At 37.2% G+C, this 16,996-nt stretch overlaps 1 protein-coding gene across 1 annotated transcript in view; it reads right to left on the reverse strand.

Moving 5' to 3' along the window:
• Positions 1–947: 947 nt before the first annotated feature.
• Positions 948–16,996, reverse strand: part of MBTD1 (mbt domain containing 1) — a 56,127-nt gene continuing 40,078 nt past the window's right edge. Inside the window, exons 12-16 of the mRNA XM_012661544.1 lie at positions 13,185–13,332; positions 12,220–12,302; positions 11,114–11,348; positions 10,543–10,620; positions 948–1,226 (exon numbers count right to left, since the gene is read on the reverse strand). Coding sequence (XP_012516998.1) covers positions 1,108–1,226; positions 10,543–10,620; positions 11,114–11,348; positions 12,220–12,302; positions 13,185–13,332 — 663 coding nt within the window. The 3' untranslated portion in view covers positions 948–1,107. The remainder of the gene's footprint in view (positions 1,227–10,542; positions 10,621–11,113; positions 11,349–12,219; positions 12,303–13,184; positions 13,333–16,996) is intronic.

Here is a 16,996-nt window from a genome sequence, read left to right on the forward strand (position 1 = left end):
ATGGTCCAAATTGGTTACTGTTAAAATAAATTCTGAATATGATTAAAGACAATTCATAATATATATATATATGGAATTTTAAGAAAATTAAATTCTCTTTCAAATTAGTTTTCTTACAAATCCAGGATAGTTAAAAGCAGAGCTGGAATGATTTTTGAAATCTAAACTTATTTTGCCTTTGGACAACTTTCAATTTGATTTGCCTGGTAATACAGTACATCTGTTTTTGGGTGTGGTTATACCAAGTGATCATCTCACAGATGGAGGGAAATGGTAAAGAACTGATCAGAATCCCTTTTGTGGGGCATCCTTATTTTAGCAAGGAAAATAAAATAAAGTTAAGACAATATTGCATTTTCTCCAACCCCTCAACATGTAGACCGAGATCCTGCATATCTTGTCAACCATTCCAGTTTAACACTTTAGTGTTAGGATAATTTTAATCATTTTTTAATTAAAAGAGAACATATAAAAGTATCCAGAGTTCTTCCAGTTTCATACAGAACTCCAAATAAATTTTCACAGAATGAAAAACATTTCTGTACACACATTTAAAACGGGCTGCAATAAAACGCCAACAAGCATAATTAGTTACCCCTTCCATGATCTATGTGGTGATGAACCCTCCATGAGGGGCTCAGTTGCATATTTCTGCAGCAAAGGAAGCTGGAGATGTGACTGGCCTAACTTCTAAAATCCCAAAATCTCCCAACAGGTACCAAAAAGGTTCATTTGTAATGACAGTTCATTTGCATTTACAACTATATCCTTCTGAAATCATTTCCTTCAATCCTGCTACCTAAACTTTAATCTTACCAAAAAAGTTAGAATTTCAGTTCTTGTTAACAATGCACATAAATCCAAACTTGGAAAATATTACAAAATTCTTTCAAAAGCTTCAAATACAACACAAAAATTGTCCATCTTTATAAATTGAAAAATTTCCCCCCCGACTAAAATAGTTTCCCCACCCACCTGAAAAATCTGGAACTGAAATTTTCTATGTTTAGCAAAATGTCCCAGTAGAATAGCCCCACTGTACAGCTGGATTGATTATAAATCAGTCCTGTGTAAAATCCTTCCCCCACCCTCAGTTTCTGAGCCAATTCATGGCTCTTGTTTGATGTAGAAGTTGGCAGAGCCATTGCTTTCCTGATCAGATGCTCCTTGGAGGAAATTATAGTCCTCTCCATCCAGCAACTCCTCCTTCAGCTGCAACGTAGTCACTGCAGGAAAAAGAAATATATACGAAATGTTATTAAGCCTTTCTGGAATATTCAGATTTCCTTTAATCTCCATGTTCCATCAGCTTTACAGTTAATAAGACTTCTTCATTTCTTCAATAACTCTTAAAATTAAACTCCTGAAGTATGAGCATTCAATTTTAATTTTCAAAGTATACAGCAGTTTAAGCAATGTTCTGAAAAGGAATATGGCATATTGGACACTGAACAACTCACATCTTCAATAAAATGTTCAAGGTCATAGTGTTCACTAATTTAACTAAAACAATCAGAATTTTGCTTATGATTAAGTATTCACTTTTATGTCAATGTTCATACAAACAATGATGTATTTTCTGCATGGTTCTGAAGCATAATATTTAGTAAGTACCAACATAACAAATACAACTTCAATATAACCTTATTATTCCCAAGGGGTATCTTTATTAAAAAGATTCCTTGAAGGAAAAAGATATCAGATAGTAAATACTATAAAAATATTATAATATAAAATAGTATCTGTAAGTTACATAAACAAATTATATAAGTATTTAATTTACATATATATTTATTTTTTTTGAGACAGAATCTCAATCAGTGTGCTATGAAAGCATTTGTGAATAGCCACTGCACTCCAGACTGGGCAACACAGTGAGACCTCGTCTCTAAAAAAAACCAAAAACCAAAATAACTCCTATATTAAACCTAAAATCATAGAAAAATCAAGCAATTCTTTTAACTAAAATAAAAATTTATTGACACCAGCAACGTGACAATCACCAGTGCAAATCTGCTAATATTTCCAATTGGATCACTTGATAGCAGTATTTACTGCCTGCTTGAGTTCTTATCTCATGATTGCTTATTAATGAAAATAAACCAACAGTATGGGCAGTCCTCAATTTATGAATAGGTCATGTTTCAGTAGGTATTTATTTATTTCTATGGGAAACCGTTTTTCAGTTTCTAATATTTTAAGTGGGGCTTAGGTTTCTGGGAAGCCACAGAAGTCATGCTAGTCAGAATTCTTTGTGATAGGAGGGCTCCTTCTAATGCCACAAACAAGCATGAAGAGGAGGAGAAATCTCATTTTTGGTAGGCTCCAAACTGGTGTTAGGCAAAAATTTTAGGCCAAGTTAACCCTGAGATGTTCCTACCTCCTTTTATAAACCTCTCTTTGTTATTGCTCCTCGACACAATTACCCAAAACCATCAGATTCTAGTCTAGTCTACCTTTTACAGAACTTTTTGCCTTCAAAAAATTACTTCACTTCTTTTTTCTTCTAATCATAATGATCTCATCTAGGTGTTAGAAACTAGTTTCAGCCCAGGTGTGGTGGCTCAAACCTGTAATCCCAGCACTTTGGGACGCCAAGCTGGGAGGATTGCATGAGACTAGGAGTTTCAGACTAGCCTCGGCAACATGGTGAGACCCCATCTCTAAAAAAAAAAAAATTAGCCAGGTAGGATGGTGCATGCCTGTAGACCCAGCTACTTGGGAGGCTAAGACAGGAGGATTGCTTGAGCTCAAGACTTTGAGGCTGCAGTGAGCTTTGATTGCATCCCTGCACTCCAGCTTGGGTAACAGAGCAAGACCCTATCTCAAAAAAAACAAACCAAAACCCAAACCCAAACCAAAACAAAACAGCAACTCTAGTTCAGTAACTACCAACCTCCAAGAGATGTGTTCAGGTTTCTTAAAAAGTTACTTTCTAACTAAACTGAGTTTTTAAAGTTTCAAATAATTTAAAGAACAGGTGAGGTAGCCACTTACACTAATGCACCTAAAGGAATCTAATCCCACAGTGAGCAAAGCTGACTTTCTTCCCCAACTTCTTCAGCACACACACATCTGCTAAATCAGAAGTCACAAACTGTGCTTTCCACTGCCCCACCTCGCCCTCCCACCACCTGGGCCCTGTGGTTATTTATAAACTTTACTGTATATATATATATATATTTTTTTTTTTTCTTTTTGAGACAAAGTCTCACTCTGTTGTCTGGGCTAGAGTGCCGTGGCGTCAGCCTAGCTCACAGCAACCTCAGACTCCTGGGCTCAAGCAATCCTCCTGCCTCAGCCTCCAGAGTAGCTGGAACTATGGGCATGCGCTACCACGCCCGGCTAATTTTTTCTATATTTTTAGTTGTCCAGCTAATTTCTTTTTATTTTTAGTAGAGACGGGGTCTCGCACTTGCTCAGGCTGGTCTCCAACTCCTGACCTTGAGCAATCCTCCCACCTTGGCCTCCCAGAGTGCTAGGATTACAGGTGTGAGCCACCACCATGCCCAGCCAATTTTAGTATATATTTTGAAGCAAGAGATTTCACATAAGAATCTCAAAATACGAGCCTAGCATCCTTAAGGAGCTAAGAGCTATGATGAGTGGGAACTGATTGGCTGCTACCTCTGTATCTGGGCAGCCTGAGATCTCCGTCTGCCACAGAGCTCAACACACTCATGCTACCCATGACATAAGTAGGACTGCCTGCCCCTGCAGGTATTTGGCTACAAATGAAAGGGAAAAGTTTTTTGTTTTTCTCTGTTAAGTATATTTTTATTAGTAACTAGAGTAAAAGGATACATATATATGGAATATAAATTGGGAACTGCTCATACTGGGAAAAAAGGTCAATTTATGAAGAGAATTAGGACTCAAGAGTATCTGGATGGATAGTAAGCCGTTAAAGTCTTTCATGAAGCAGTAACAGTGTCACCAGGCAGAACAATATTAAAATGGCTACAACTTTTAAAGTCAAATAGTGCAGTCACAAAAATATTTCACATTTTGATTTTTGTTACAAACAACTGGTTTAAAAAATAATGGCCTCTGACATCTTGTTTACTAATTTAAAGAATAATCTATTGAGAGATGACATTTTATTTTACTTTGGTACTTATTTTGGTATTGGTGGCCAAAAACTTAATAGCCCAAAAACAGAAAAGTGAATACACTGTGTAAATAATAGCAAAACAAACACCAATCAGACTGTTGAAAGGTAAAGCAAACGAGACTGTGCAGTTCTTCCTTTCTTTAAAAAAAAATTATAGTATGATAAAAATGCTTTTGTGAACAACAGTATCAAGCATATAATCATTATCCTTCAAATCTAACCAACATGCATTAAGTGTGAAGGACATTTAAACAATACCATGAAAATAAACACATGGAAAAGAAAACAAAACCTGAGTTTCATTAAAGGTGCAGTACCCACAATAAAAGGTTGATTAAAACGGTATCTTGTTATATGATGATTAATGGCTAAATGAATGAGAAAACAATTACCGTGCTCCAAGATCAAACATGTTCCATTCAAACAGATATTTTTTTTAATGTAAGAAATGTAAGTTGAGATTCAAAAGCACATCCTGAAGCTATGTGCATTTACTGCTAACAACACATTTCTGGATTATGCTTCTAGTCATGTTAAATATGGAAATGATGTGCTTAAAAGTCACTCAAGATAAAGGTGAAACATTCACTGAGATGTGGAATGCTTTAATGCAAAGTTTCATTGTTTTCATGGACTCTAAAATAAAGCCTGTCTGGTATCTTCACACTAATTAATCATTTCTCCTTTCCGGACCTTATTCTCAATGGATGAAGGATGGAATAAAACAGATGCTGTGATTGAAGGTTACTTTCTACACAAATGCATTTTCTTAGCCCCGTTTTTGAAATGAAGTCACTCTGTTGACACTAATCACTAACATTTCAGGAGATAAACTAAACAAAATCACATTTTCTCAGCTACAAAGCCCATAAATAATAATCTCAACAGCTAATCAAACTGTAACTTTCAGATAGTTAAGGTAGCAATATAGTCCCTACATACACCAGAGTAAAATCACACTAAATCCCATGAGATGTGGCCTCAGCTCAGAAGATACTATAAATACTGGTGGAAGAAGAAATCATCGAGGACAAGCTGTTTCCATCTAGTACATCTACTCTCAGTTCTTGGGTTCTGTCCATCCCAGAAGTCAGGTTGTCTTACATGAATCAGGAACCTCTCAAAACGGGACACGTACCTCCAAAATCAGTCTAGTGTTTAAAGAAAATATATCCAAAATACAATAAAAATTCGAATATATTTAGAACTCACAATATCCATACTTAACCAGGCAAAAGAAGACTATTTCATAAACAAGGACAAAAAGAAAAAAGTTAAAGAAGAAAAGAAACTGGAATGCTCTTTAGATAGACTCTGAAGGTTTTTCCATTAAAGACCAGGTAACATTGAATTTGCAATCCTAATCTGTTTTTCATGCAAAGAAAGTATGCATTGTAATTTCTTTGGGATGTAAGAACATCAGAGTGATCTTCTGAGAAACAGACTGGGAAGGAGCAAGATGACTGAATACACTTTGAGGGAGGCAAAAGCTAAAGAACATACCTTAAAATGTGCCCCCCTCAAAGGCTGAGAATTGCAGGTGCAAAAATATTAGCAAACGGAAGGAGAATGAGAAGAAAACAGGTAGTTACTAAGTCCTGTCTAGGCTTTCAACACACAAAAGACATTTTAAAGAATGTTGATGAGTTTAATTTAGTTTAAAAGCAATAGTTAAGATATGGCAGCATATATGCCGAAGCAGACACAACCTTGGCTTTGAAGCTGTATCATCTGTCCTCATGTCTAAAGCTCATCATATGCAAGTGAAGCCTTTCTGATACCACGTTTGTTCTTAGCAACTGCAAAGCGCAAAACCTTCTGCCGTCTTCCTTACAATCTACTGCCTTGGCCTAACCAATTAAACTCAAATCAAAAATGTCACTTCCCTAATTAATCACTATATATACATAAACACGAAATTATGAAAATAAATTTCACTCAAATTCAATGCTGAAATTGTACAGGTATCATATTTCTAAATCTATGTTATTCAACTAAGATTGTGGTAAATGTTACTACCAAAACTAAAATTATAGTGGAACTCAAAACGTCCTTTCCATGAATGAGACACTATGGAATGCTATGAATAAAGCCTCCTTTTTGGATCTGATTAATCAGATCTACCCCTAATGACACATTTCTCCCCCAGGTTAAGTCACAGAATTCTCTAATGCAAAATGTTCAATCATTTTAATGAAACCACAAAATATTACAAGTTGTCTCCTGATTCCATACATTGAAATTATAACCACCCTAATTTGAAGCTCAGAAATGTTTCATAACAAAATAAAAATCCTTCCCTGATGATTTGTCTTAGTGAAGTGTCTACCAAGGACTAATGAAAATGAATTTTTTAGTTGAAAGAAAACGAAAAATTTAATGAGTCAGCACCTGTCATGCCAGACCATGCTTAGTCTCCCACCACCCTACCCATTACCTTTTACCCTCTGTAGTACCTGAGGTGCTGATGTGACTAATTACCTTGTTTGAGGCTGGGACTGAACTCTCGGCTAGTGCTGGGAGGTGGGAAGGCCTCCAGGGCTGTCTGTGCTGGAAGGGTTCGATACTGAGGAGGAGTCAACTCTTCGTCACCAGAGAAGCTCCTCCGCACCCCACCTGTCATGGGCAGGCTCGACAAACTGACAGGCTTCTTCCCAACTGGCATCTTCCTTTCTAAATATCAAGTCAGACTAAAGTAAGCTTTCACTTACATGCGTGGTAAGAAAAGTGCATTATATAACTAGGAAAGCTGTGTTGCATAGGACACTCTGAAAAGAGAACCAACTATGCAAGGTTTGTATTTCTGAAAACCAGGGGGAGTGAGAGAGGGAGTGTGTGTGTGTTGGGGGAGACTGTTTCTACTCTCTGAGAGTCTGGTAATCCTGGTTCTCTCAAATAAATTTAAAACGCAACAAAGCAAAATGAACTATAGAGAGGTTTCAGTGTGAAGAGCTGGCTAATTTCTTTCAAGAAAAATCTCTGCTTGAGGTGGGGTGAAAACTCAACGGAAGAGAGAAAGGGTCATTAAACACTACTTTTAGGGTAGCATTTCACTGCCTATATATGCCCAAACACTGGCCTTCAGGGAGAAATCAAAGTAGTAACAGCTTAAATGTATTATCTGGGTGGCAGGATTTTATTGATATAAAATGTGTTCCCCTAACTTACAGTTTATAATCCACTTTTTTAGAAAGCCCTTATAATTCTTATTCTTAAAAGTATCTCTAAAATTCAAAGGTTATTGCTTACAAGTTCTTAAGCAATCTAATTTCTTTTGAAACAAATTTATCACACCATTCAGCCATAGTTTCACATAAGCAAATAAGCCTTCTAAAACTTGTACAATGCTTTCACCAACCAAAAAAATATTCTGAACTTTGCAAATGCCGAACCAAGCACAGCACATTAATCAGGTTGAAAGCTGAAGGATACTATCTTACATATCTTTGTGACTATAAGTTATGTCTATTTTCCACCAGAGCATACAATGACCCGGTAAGAGCAATCAGAAATTATGCTTTACAAAATCAAAGCTAAAAGATAAATCTAAGTCAGACAGTATTCCTATGTAAAATGATCTGGAAACTAAGCTACTAGGGAGTACAGAATCAATTTTCCACTGCCAAACCAAAATCGCCAGCAGCAACCACTTTGACTTTTTCCAATATACTATGTACTTCGAGGTAAAAACGCAAAGAGAAATCTCTAACTCTTACTACTTACAATAGTCCCCGAAAATGGTGAAATTTAGAGCAGAAATTAGTGCTGGTTTTTCCTGCTCTAGAATTACTACACCTTACAAAAATGAAGCTTTTGAGATCAGACCATCTATATGATACTCTTGGCAGGACATTATTTTCAAAAGTGCTAATTAATAGCTCTCTCTTTATAGCATGAACACAGCTCATTACAAAGCAAGCTAGAACAATGAAGCCAATCAACTGTGTATTTCTGTAAAAAACAAGCACTACCAAAGAACACACTGAGGGATGATTTTAACTACAAAAAGATCAAAGAGCAATAAGATGAAACAACAGAGCCAGAATATGGTTATCTACAGGCAAACTTAAAAACAAACCAAAGGTTTTACAGCCCATTTGCTATTGATATACCTCTGCCTGCTATGGATGACAGGTTTCTAAGCTCCAAATTCTTTCTTATTTGGTTAACTGAAGTTTTGTGAGAAAAATTTCTAGCAAACTGTTTGCTGAGTTAAATAAAAAAATAAAAGGAGGGAGTACGCTTCCAATGAAAACTGCTTCTTCTTAATACAGTACTATAATTCCTTATTCTCAGTTCCAACATTCAAAAAGTTTCTTAGTAAAACTTTGACAACAAAACCACACCTCACCTGGTGATACTATTTATAATTTTTATTTGGCCCATTTAATGTAAATACTTACACATATTTTGCTTTAGAAAATGCCCCAGAGTCTGCAAGGGGTGTTACATAATATAAGTTACACAGATCGTATCTCTTTTCTAAAATCCAAAATATTATGAATCCTAAAACACATTTGGCCTTAAGGGTTTTTAATGAGGAACTATGGGTCTGTAGATCTTTTCCTTTCTATGTCCAAGTGACAATTTAAGGACATTAGAGATGATATCATACTAGTAAGAGCTGTTAAAATGTCACGTTTAAGGAACGTGCTACATGTACAGCTAAATTCATTTTTCTAGCTAATCCAGAAATCTGGTAATGATAAATGTCACTAAAAACTGGGGTACTGATATTACTACTTCATTAATTACATATTTCTTCCTATGTCCCCAGCTCATTAATTCAAAATAATTTAAACTCCATAAGTCAGAAACAAACCCTGCAAGGGTCACACTGAGGGAGGCATGTGAATTGTGCACACGATGCTCATAAATTAGTTCTAAAAAGCATGTGTCATATAGCCGCTGAGTAATAAAAACAGTTCTTAATTTGACGTCTTGGAAAGAAAATTCTGAAATCTCAAAGTCTTGTCCAACAGAAAGTGAAAACACAGGCTAAAGCAGGCTGTGTTATTTACTTTACAAAAAACTCAGCAATCACACCTGCTATGGTTAGTCCATTGACATAAAGTTCTCATGTAAACTCTTCCTAATCATTTCCAGATAAACAGGCATTTATTTTGATCTGCCTGGTCTGGCCATGCTTTCTTTTAGGTGAGTATCAGACTTGGCAAACAGCTGGTGGACAAAATAATTCTGGGCCTATGACTATTTTATGCCTACAAAAGAGAGGACAAGAGAAAGGCCAGTTACTGGTATGAGGCTAACCTGGGTTTCAGGCTGGGAGGAAACTTGTTTTTCAAAGCACCACTACAGAGGCTAAAAGTTTTTAAGTTCTTCACTTAAAAAATTATAAACAAACAACTATAATTAAAAAGGTAAAAACAGGGTGTATTTCATTCTTCATGCTGCTTCAGTCTCTTGGCTGTTAGTGAGACAGATCAGCACTATCTGAACATAGTATTTACACATATTTGGTAAGTCAGCTGGAAAAAGCTGTTTCAGTTTTAATCCTCCAGTGTACCTTTTAATTTTAAAGATTCCTTTAAACAGTAACAGGCTGGGTGCAGTGGCTCATGCCTGTAATCCCAGCACTTTGAGAGGCCAAGGCAGGAGGATCGTCTGAGGCCAGGAGTTCGAGACAAGCCTGGGTAACATAGCAAGATCCCATCTCTACAAAAAATAAGCTGGGTGTGGTGGTGCACGCCTGTACTCCCAGCTACTCAGGAGGCTGAGATGGGAGGATCTTGAGCCCAGGAATTAGAGGTTGCAATGAGCCATGATCAAGCCACTGCACTCCAGCCTGAATGACAGAGCAAGAGAATGCGACCCTGTCTCAAAAAAAGAAAAAAACGCACAAAACAAAAAACGTTATCTCAGAATGAAATTTTATATTACTTTTGCTTTGGCTATTAATGCCAACAATCATTCACTGTAAAGTGAAGTATAACACAGAAAGCATATTTAGAAAAATCTGCTTAAGCCTGATTTTGTTAGCCCTCAACCTGGATTTCTTACAAGTATTATTCTAGAAAGAGAGTTTTGCTTTGTAAGAAGGATGGGTTTATTAGGCTCCAAGTTTACTGTAAGTATCAAACATCTGCTTTTTTAAATAAGTAAAATAAAGTTTTTCAAAAAGGATTAACTTTTAGTAGGTTTACATATTATTTCAAGAATCATTCATAGGCTCTATTCTTTACCATGTATGCTTTAAATACCATGGTAATCATTTCTCCTGTCAATTAAAATGTAAGTATTTCTCATTATTGAAAAGGTTTGCCTTTTATGGCATACTGCACCTTTAAGCATAATACACAATGCACAATCATCAGTTCTCACAAGAGATATCATTTTCTGTGCAAGAATACTGTAACCCAATTGGTTAACAATTAGAAAATATATGTGAACACCATGCGGTGACCCACTTTTCTTATGTCCTTTGTATTGCTGGGACTTAGCCTTTTTCTTCTGTTTTGATGATGCTGATTGGCTTTCTCTTGATGCTGAAAAATAAAAAGGGAAAATTGGTACCAGATAATTGCTTACAATTTTAGATACAACTTAAAGATGAACTATCTTTTACCGAGACTATTATCCTTATAGAAAGTACATGATGCTTTGAAAATAAGGGTACTTATTCCTACAAAACCATGGGCCTCAATATCAGACGGATTCCACTATTTACTCAACGGCACTTATTATATGCCAATAAATTTTTAGTCTGTAATTTTAAGCTTACTGAAACAGAAAGTCTAGTTTAATTCAGTGACTGTTGTGTTTCCATAGTTATTATGTAACTGATACTGAGTTCACACTGCCATGGTACACATGGTCTGATTCTGTGATATTGGTGTTCAGTCTTAGTATCTTACCTGGCAACCAATCAGACTTAGGTATATTCTTGTCCTGTGAGCTCACAAGATGATTTATGTGAGATAGTCCTCTGGAGAATTGCTGATTTTTACAAAAGGACACCTTTTCTGTATACCAACTTACACTGTGATGCTGGAGGCTGTAGTTGATATCCAGTTAATTGACACCACCCTACAGGATAGAGGTCAGGGGACTCACAGTCTACCCATTGATCATATTCTTCTTCCCATCCATCAAAATGTATCCTCAAGAGACGATGAATAATTCGAGTTACTGTGGCTACACATATTAAACGTGGCTCCATGAGATCTACTGCTTCTAATTTCATTCCTACACGAAATCCGTGATTTGGAACATCCTGACATGGAGAAGCAGAACATCGACATTGGTGTAAAGAAGAAAGAATGCACAACTCCACTATTACTAAGAAATCAAAAAACGGAAGCAGCACAGTCAAAGCATAAATCCCAAATAATTCTTTAACTAAACATAGTACAAAGGTGAAGCATTTAAGAAACTAGTTAGGAAAAGTATTCATTTCTATTTCACTACATTAAAAATGAAACATAGGGTGGGCACGGTGGCTCATGCCTGTAATCCTAGCACTCTGGGAGGCTGAGGTGGGTGGATCGTTTGAGCTCAGGAGTTCAAGACCAGCCTGAGCAAGAGCGAGACCCCGTTTCTACTAAAAATAGAAAGAAATTGGCCAAACAACTAAAAATAGAAAAAATTAGCAGAAAAAAAAAAATTAGCTGGGCATGGTGGTGCACGCCTGTAGTCCCAGCTACTTGGGAGGCTGAGGCAGAAGGATTCGTTTGAGCCCAGGAGTTTGAGGTTGCTATGAGCTGGGCTGACGCCACAGCACTCTAAGCCCAGACAACAGAGTGAGACTCTGTCTCAAAAAAAAAAAAAAAAAAGGAAACATAATCTGGAAACAAGCTTTGATGCCTAAGAAAATATTTATTAATATACTGTCTTATTTATTTTTTAGGCTAGTCAAATGAAGCAGTAGAGAAGGAACAAAAAAACCTGTAACTGGCTGTGATCAATTAGTTGTAAACACCACTGCACTCAGACCAGCTACATCGTTTTATTACTGTATGTTTGCTTATATTAATGTCTGCTAAGAAATTCTAACATAAGTCAAAGACATTTTGATCAACAATGATTTGCACTTACGAGGCATCGAAAACCCCCCACATAATCATTATGCTGTCATTTAAATTTACCTTATTAAATAGTTTTACTGGTGCTGCAATGGAGCCAGTTTCCCTGAGGTAGTCAAACCATTTAAAAGGAAGTTTTGTGTAACCTAAAAAACACAAGTGGTTTAAGTAGCAATTCATTTAAAATTAACATAATCCTAAAATGCAGACAGAAAGTAACTCAGTACACAAATCTCAGCTTTTAGGTTATATGATCAACTTTTAACACATGCTAATACTGTTAAGTGCAACAATTACACGTTATAAAAAAATTTCCCCCTTTTCTAGACACACTGGTGTGCCTACTTACTCTAATACAAAAGTTGACTCTTCTCCTCTATTTACTATAAGGATAGACTTTTGTTTTTTTCAATCCTAGGCTTTAGAACAGCTTAGTATTTAATACTTTGGAGTGATATTTTTCTTTCTTTGCAAGAAAGAAAACTCGCTGAGAGCAAATATTATTTTTATAGACCTTAGTTTTAGCTTCCCTGCCCTTCTTTTCTTAGAGAAAACCCCAATGCTCAAATACTGAAATTAGGAAAATCACTGGTGAAGCCATCATAGTTAAAATAAGATAGGACTCCTTTTAAAAGGCCACCTGGTAATCCAAAGATAGAAACTTCTTTCCCTCAAAGGCTAAAGTATCTATTAATATTTTTTAAAAAAAGTTTGTCAATACAATAGCCTATTGAGCCTATATTACTGTCTCATCAGGGTTTAAGAACACCAATTCATACTATAAAATGTACAGATGCTCAGGAAAAATTCTATACTAATTTATTAAACCTAGCTGGAATACAGTGCTTTGTTTTTAGAGCACCCCACAGCTCTTCTATGTATGTGTATGTTTATCTATACATACACACACATACTATGTATGTATTCACACAGCAAGAAAATTTAGGGCTGTGTTAAATGCTGTTAACAGATACCACGTAAGACGAAAGCAAGGATTAAAGTCCAGTGTTCATATTAGGATGAAGTACCTCTGGGTGGAGTAAGTTCAATCATGTTAATTTCACAGAAACCGACAGGGAAAATAGAAGGAGAGGTTGCATGATAACAGAACCAGTCAGATCCATCTGCTGCTTCTGAGCCATCGATCCCAATCATCAGGAATCCGTCAGCCAGCACCTTTCAAATTAAGAGAATCCCAAGTATTTGAAATTAGATACCACAATTATAAAAATACTTTAAGTGACATTTTAAAAGAAAGGAAAATCTATTATATAAAAGTCTCTTTAAAGTGAAAAATGCTTCTCTATTGTATTATGTTAAATAGCAGAAACCATAATTAAAAACCTGGGTAAATTCTGGTTTGTACCAGAAACAAAGGCAGGATTACACAGAAGTGATTTCGGAGGTCAGGGAAAAGCAGTGCCTTTGCCAATGGCTAAAGCTGCCTGCTGTTGTGACATGAAATTGGGCTGAGTGCTCTTCTACAATTTAACTACTTAGTCTCAGCTAGGCTCTATATCTTTTTCTGTTGTAGAGATGGGGGTCTCGCTATGCTTCGCAGGCTGGAGTACAGTGGCTATTCACAGGTGTGATCATAGAGCACTACAACCTTAAATTCCTGGGCTCAAGTGACTCTCCTTCCTCAAGTAGCTGGGACTACCGGCATGTACCACCGCACTGCTAGGCTCTAAATCTTGGTAACGCCTTTCCCTCTTTCTTTCTTATTTATCACATAGAGGAGTTTTTCCAACCTTCTCCATCTTTTTCAAGCTCTATCTTGACCTCTCTTACGCTATAGATAACCATGTTCCTCTGTGACAGATACTAAGACTGGTCCACCTAAAGGTCCTCTTATTTCTTTCTTCATGCCTTCGCACTATTGTGACAAATAGCCCTTTCTTAAAAACTAAGACAAACTTCTCCATCTTGTCGTCCTATTACCACCAGGACCTTTCTCCAAATATACCATGTCTTATACGTATCTCTTATATTGTTTCCCAATTTCCATTAAATTAAAAATATTTTATTTTGAAATAGATTCAAAGTTACAGAAAAGGTTCAAGAATAGTACAATAAACTCTATCCACCAGAGACTCAATTCAAGTCCATACTATGTCACTCCTTGCACTCTGATTTCTGTCCTTATCTAAATTGCTAAATTCACGAGTAAACTTCGAGCTTGCCCAATCCTGTGGCTTTCCCCTGCAACACTTACCCCTCTTCGAACTTCAGCCTCACAGCAGCATCTGATACTTGTTGACTACTCTTAACTTTCTGAAACATCTTCTCCCAGACTGTCATCACTTTATGGTCTATTGATCAATCTTCTCCTCTCTGCTCATTGCTTCTGCATTTCTTTTGGTGGTTGCCCTTTCACCTCCAACCCTTAAATTTCTGATTTTAGCTTTTTTCTTTCTGTTCTGATGACATCGTCCACATCCACTGCTACAATGATTAACTTCTATGCCAATGATTCCTAAAGTTTTTATCACAGTCTGCTTGCCTTCCAGCGCCTCAGTCCTGCATTTTACCTGCATGTTGAACACATTCTCCGAGAGTTAGTATAGGGCATAAAACCAACAACTCCTTCGAGGTAATTAATTTTCAGTAATTAAACCACAGCTCCACCTCACACATTCAGTCCATTTTTTTTTAAGGCTGGTTAAAAGTGAAGCAGTGGGAGTGGAGAAGGAAGAAAGGAATCTGTAACTGGCTGCGATCGATTAGTTGTAAACACCACTGCACTCGGACCAACCTATCCCTTCTTTTCTTATTTCTGCCATTCAACTCTCTCTTCACTTTCTTGTTTGATATTACTGTTTTCAGCCATCCTCTATAGACATTTCCCATCTTAAAAAACAGTTAATCTTTCCTTCAGTATTACCTCTGCCCATTCCAGAAACCTTTACCAACTTGTCTTGACTACTAAAGAACTCTCAGACTGCCTGACCAAGCATTTCAAGCCTGTACTACCTGGTTCCATGTTATCTTGTAGTCTCTGCCCTCAAGGTCCTCTTTCTACGTTATCTCTAAACACTAGACATATACAATAACTTTCTCTTCAAGCTTAACAGTTTGGCTAACACCTCTGGACAGAACCACCTGTTTGCATGGGATTCCTTTCTCCATTCTTCTAAATACAGCTGATTATGCCACAAAGGGTCTGGGTATGTTTAAAAAAAAAATACAGCTGACTGGACCAGGGGCTTGTATATATCATGCAGAGAACCAGGGCAAAGGCTGGGCTCAGCTACTGAGATTCCGTCTCAGTAATTAGAGTTAACAGACACAGAGGCTGTTGTCAAGTCACCCGTGGGAGCTAGAACTGAAAGGCTATGGCACAAAACAGGGCTGGAGGACCCCACGTGTAGACTGAGTGAGCAGGAAACCGATCGAGAGTGAAAGAAGAGTGGCATAGACTCAAGGTGGCGCAGAGATGGGACAAAGAGGCTCCTGAGAGGTGGAGAGAATAATCCTGGCCTGTGCCTTTCCAGTTCTCACCCCGTTCTTGCACATCTGTAAGACTGCCTGCTACGTCCTCATGGTAACTCCCCTGGAGCTGACTTTAATGGGTTGCTGTTCCTTACAAACAGAAACCTCACCCAGAATATTCAGTGCAACTTTCTGGGTGTGTATTGCATGGGAATTACTTGCCATTTCCTAAACATGTCCCGCACTTTCCCAGCTTTATGCTTTTGCGCACATTCTTTCCATCGGCTTCAGTTCCTCCTGCATCTCTGCTGGGCCCAGTTTTCCCATCCTTCAAGATGTAGTTTCCAAATGCCCTCTCTTCTATAAAGTTTTCTTTCTACAGTTTTCTTTAATTCCTCCACAATGTAATCTCATCTTTCTTCGCATTCCAACAGTACTATGTCTCTCTCTTAAACTACAGTCTAACTTGTATTAAACTTATTTTTCTACATCTAACCTTTGTTCTATAAGACTGTAAGCTTTTTAGAGTCCAAACGAAATCTACTGCAGAAATTATTAATTATTTTCTAACGATGCTTGATGTTCCATTCCTCGGACACTTTGTTTTCATTTCACAGAGCAGAGATGGTATGATGGCACTGTTTCCTAAAACTGGCTAATAGTCAGAATAACCTAGAGAACTTTTTTCTTTTCCTTTTTTTTTTTTTTTTTGGAGACAGAGTCTCACTCTATTGTCCATGCTTGAGTGCCGTGGCATCAGCCTAGCTCACAGCAACCTCAAACTCCTGGGCTCCAGTGATCCTCCTGTCTCAGCCTCCCGAGTAGCTGGGACTACAGGCATGTGCCACCATGCCTGGTTAATTTATTTTTTATTTTTTAAAATTTAATTAATTTTTTTGTAGAGATGGGGTCTCGCTATGTTGCCCAGGCTGCTCTTGAACTCCTGGTCTCGAGCTATCCTCCCACCTCAGCCTCCTGAAGTGCTTGGATTACAGGCATGAGCCACCACGCCCAGCACACTTTATGTAATTCTGATTGAGTAGGTATGGAGTAGGTCATGGGGATGTGTGTTTTAAATCTTATCAGGTGGTTCTGATCATCAGTCAGGTAAAGAATAGGGTTTAGCATCCCTGAGGGTGAAGAAGAAAACACACGAGGGTTGGATAAACTATTTGAAGATATAATAGAGGAAAATTTCCCAGGCCTTGCTAAAACTCTAGATATCCAGGTACAAGAAGCTCAAAAAAAAAAAAGAAAAGAAAAAGAAAAATAATAAAGAGAACAGGGCTTGGAGCTAGTCTTGTCTAGCTATGTGACCATGAAGCATAGCAGTCATCATAATTGTTTTTAATTCTTTCAGCTTAAGGTTTTTTTTTTTTTTTTTTTTGAGACAGAGTCTCACTCTTTT

This window comes from Propithecus coquereli, unplaced genomic scaffold, assembly GCF_000956105.1.
Source record: "Propithecus coquereli isolate 6110/MARCELLA unplaced genomic scaffold, Pcoq_1.0 Scaffold119, whole genome shotgun sequence".
NCBI classification, from domain to species: Eukaryota; Metazoa; Chordata; class Mammalia; order Primates; family Indriidae; genus Propithecus; species Propithecus coquereli.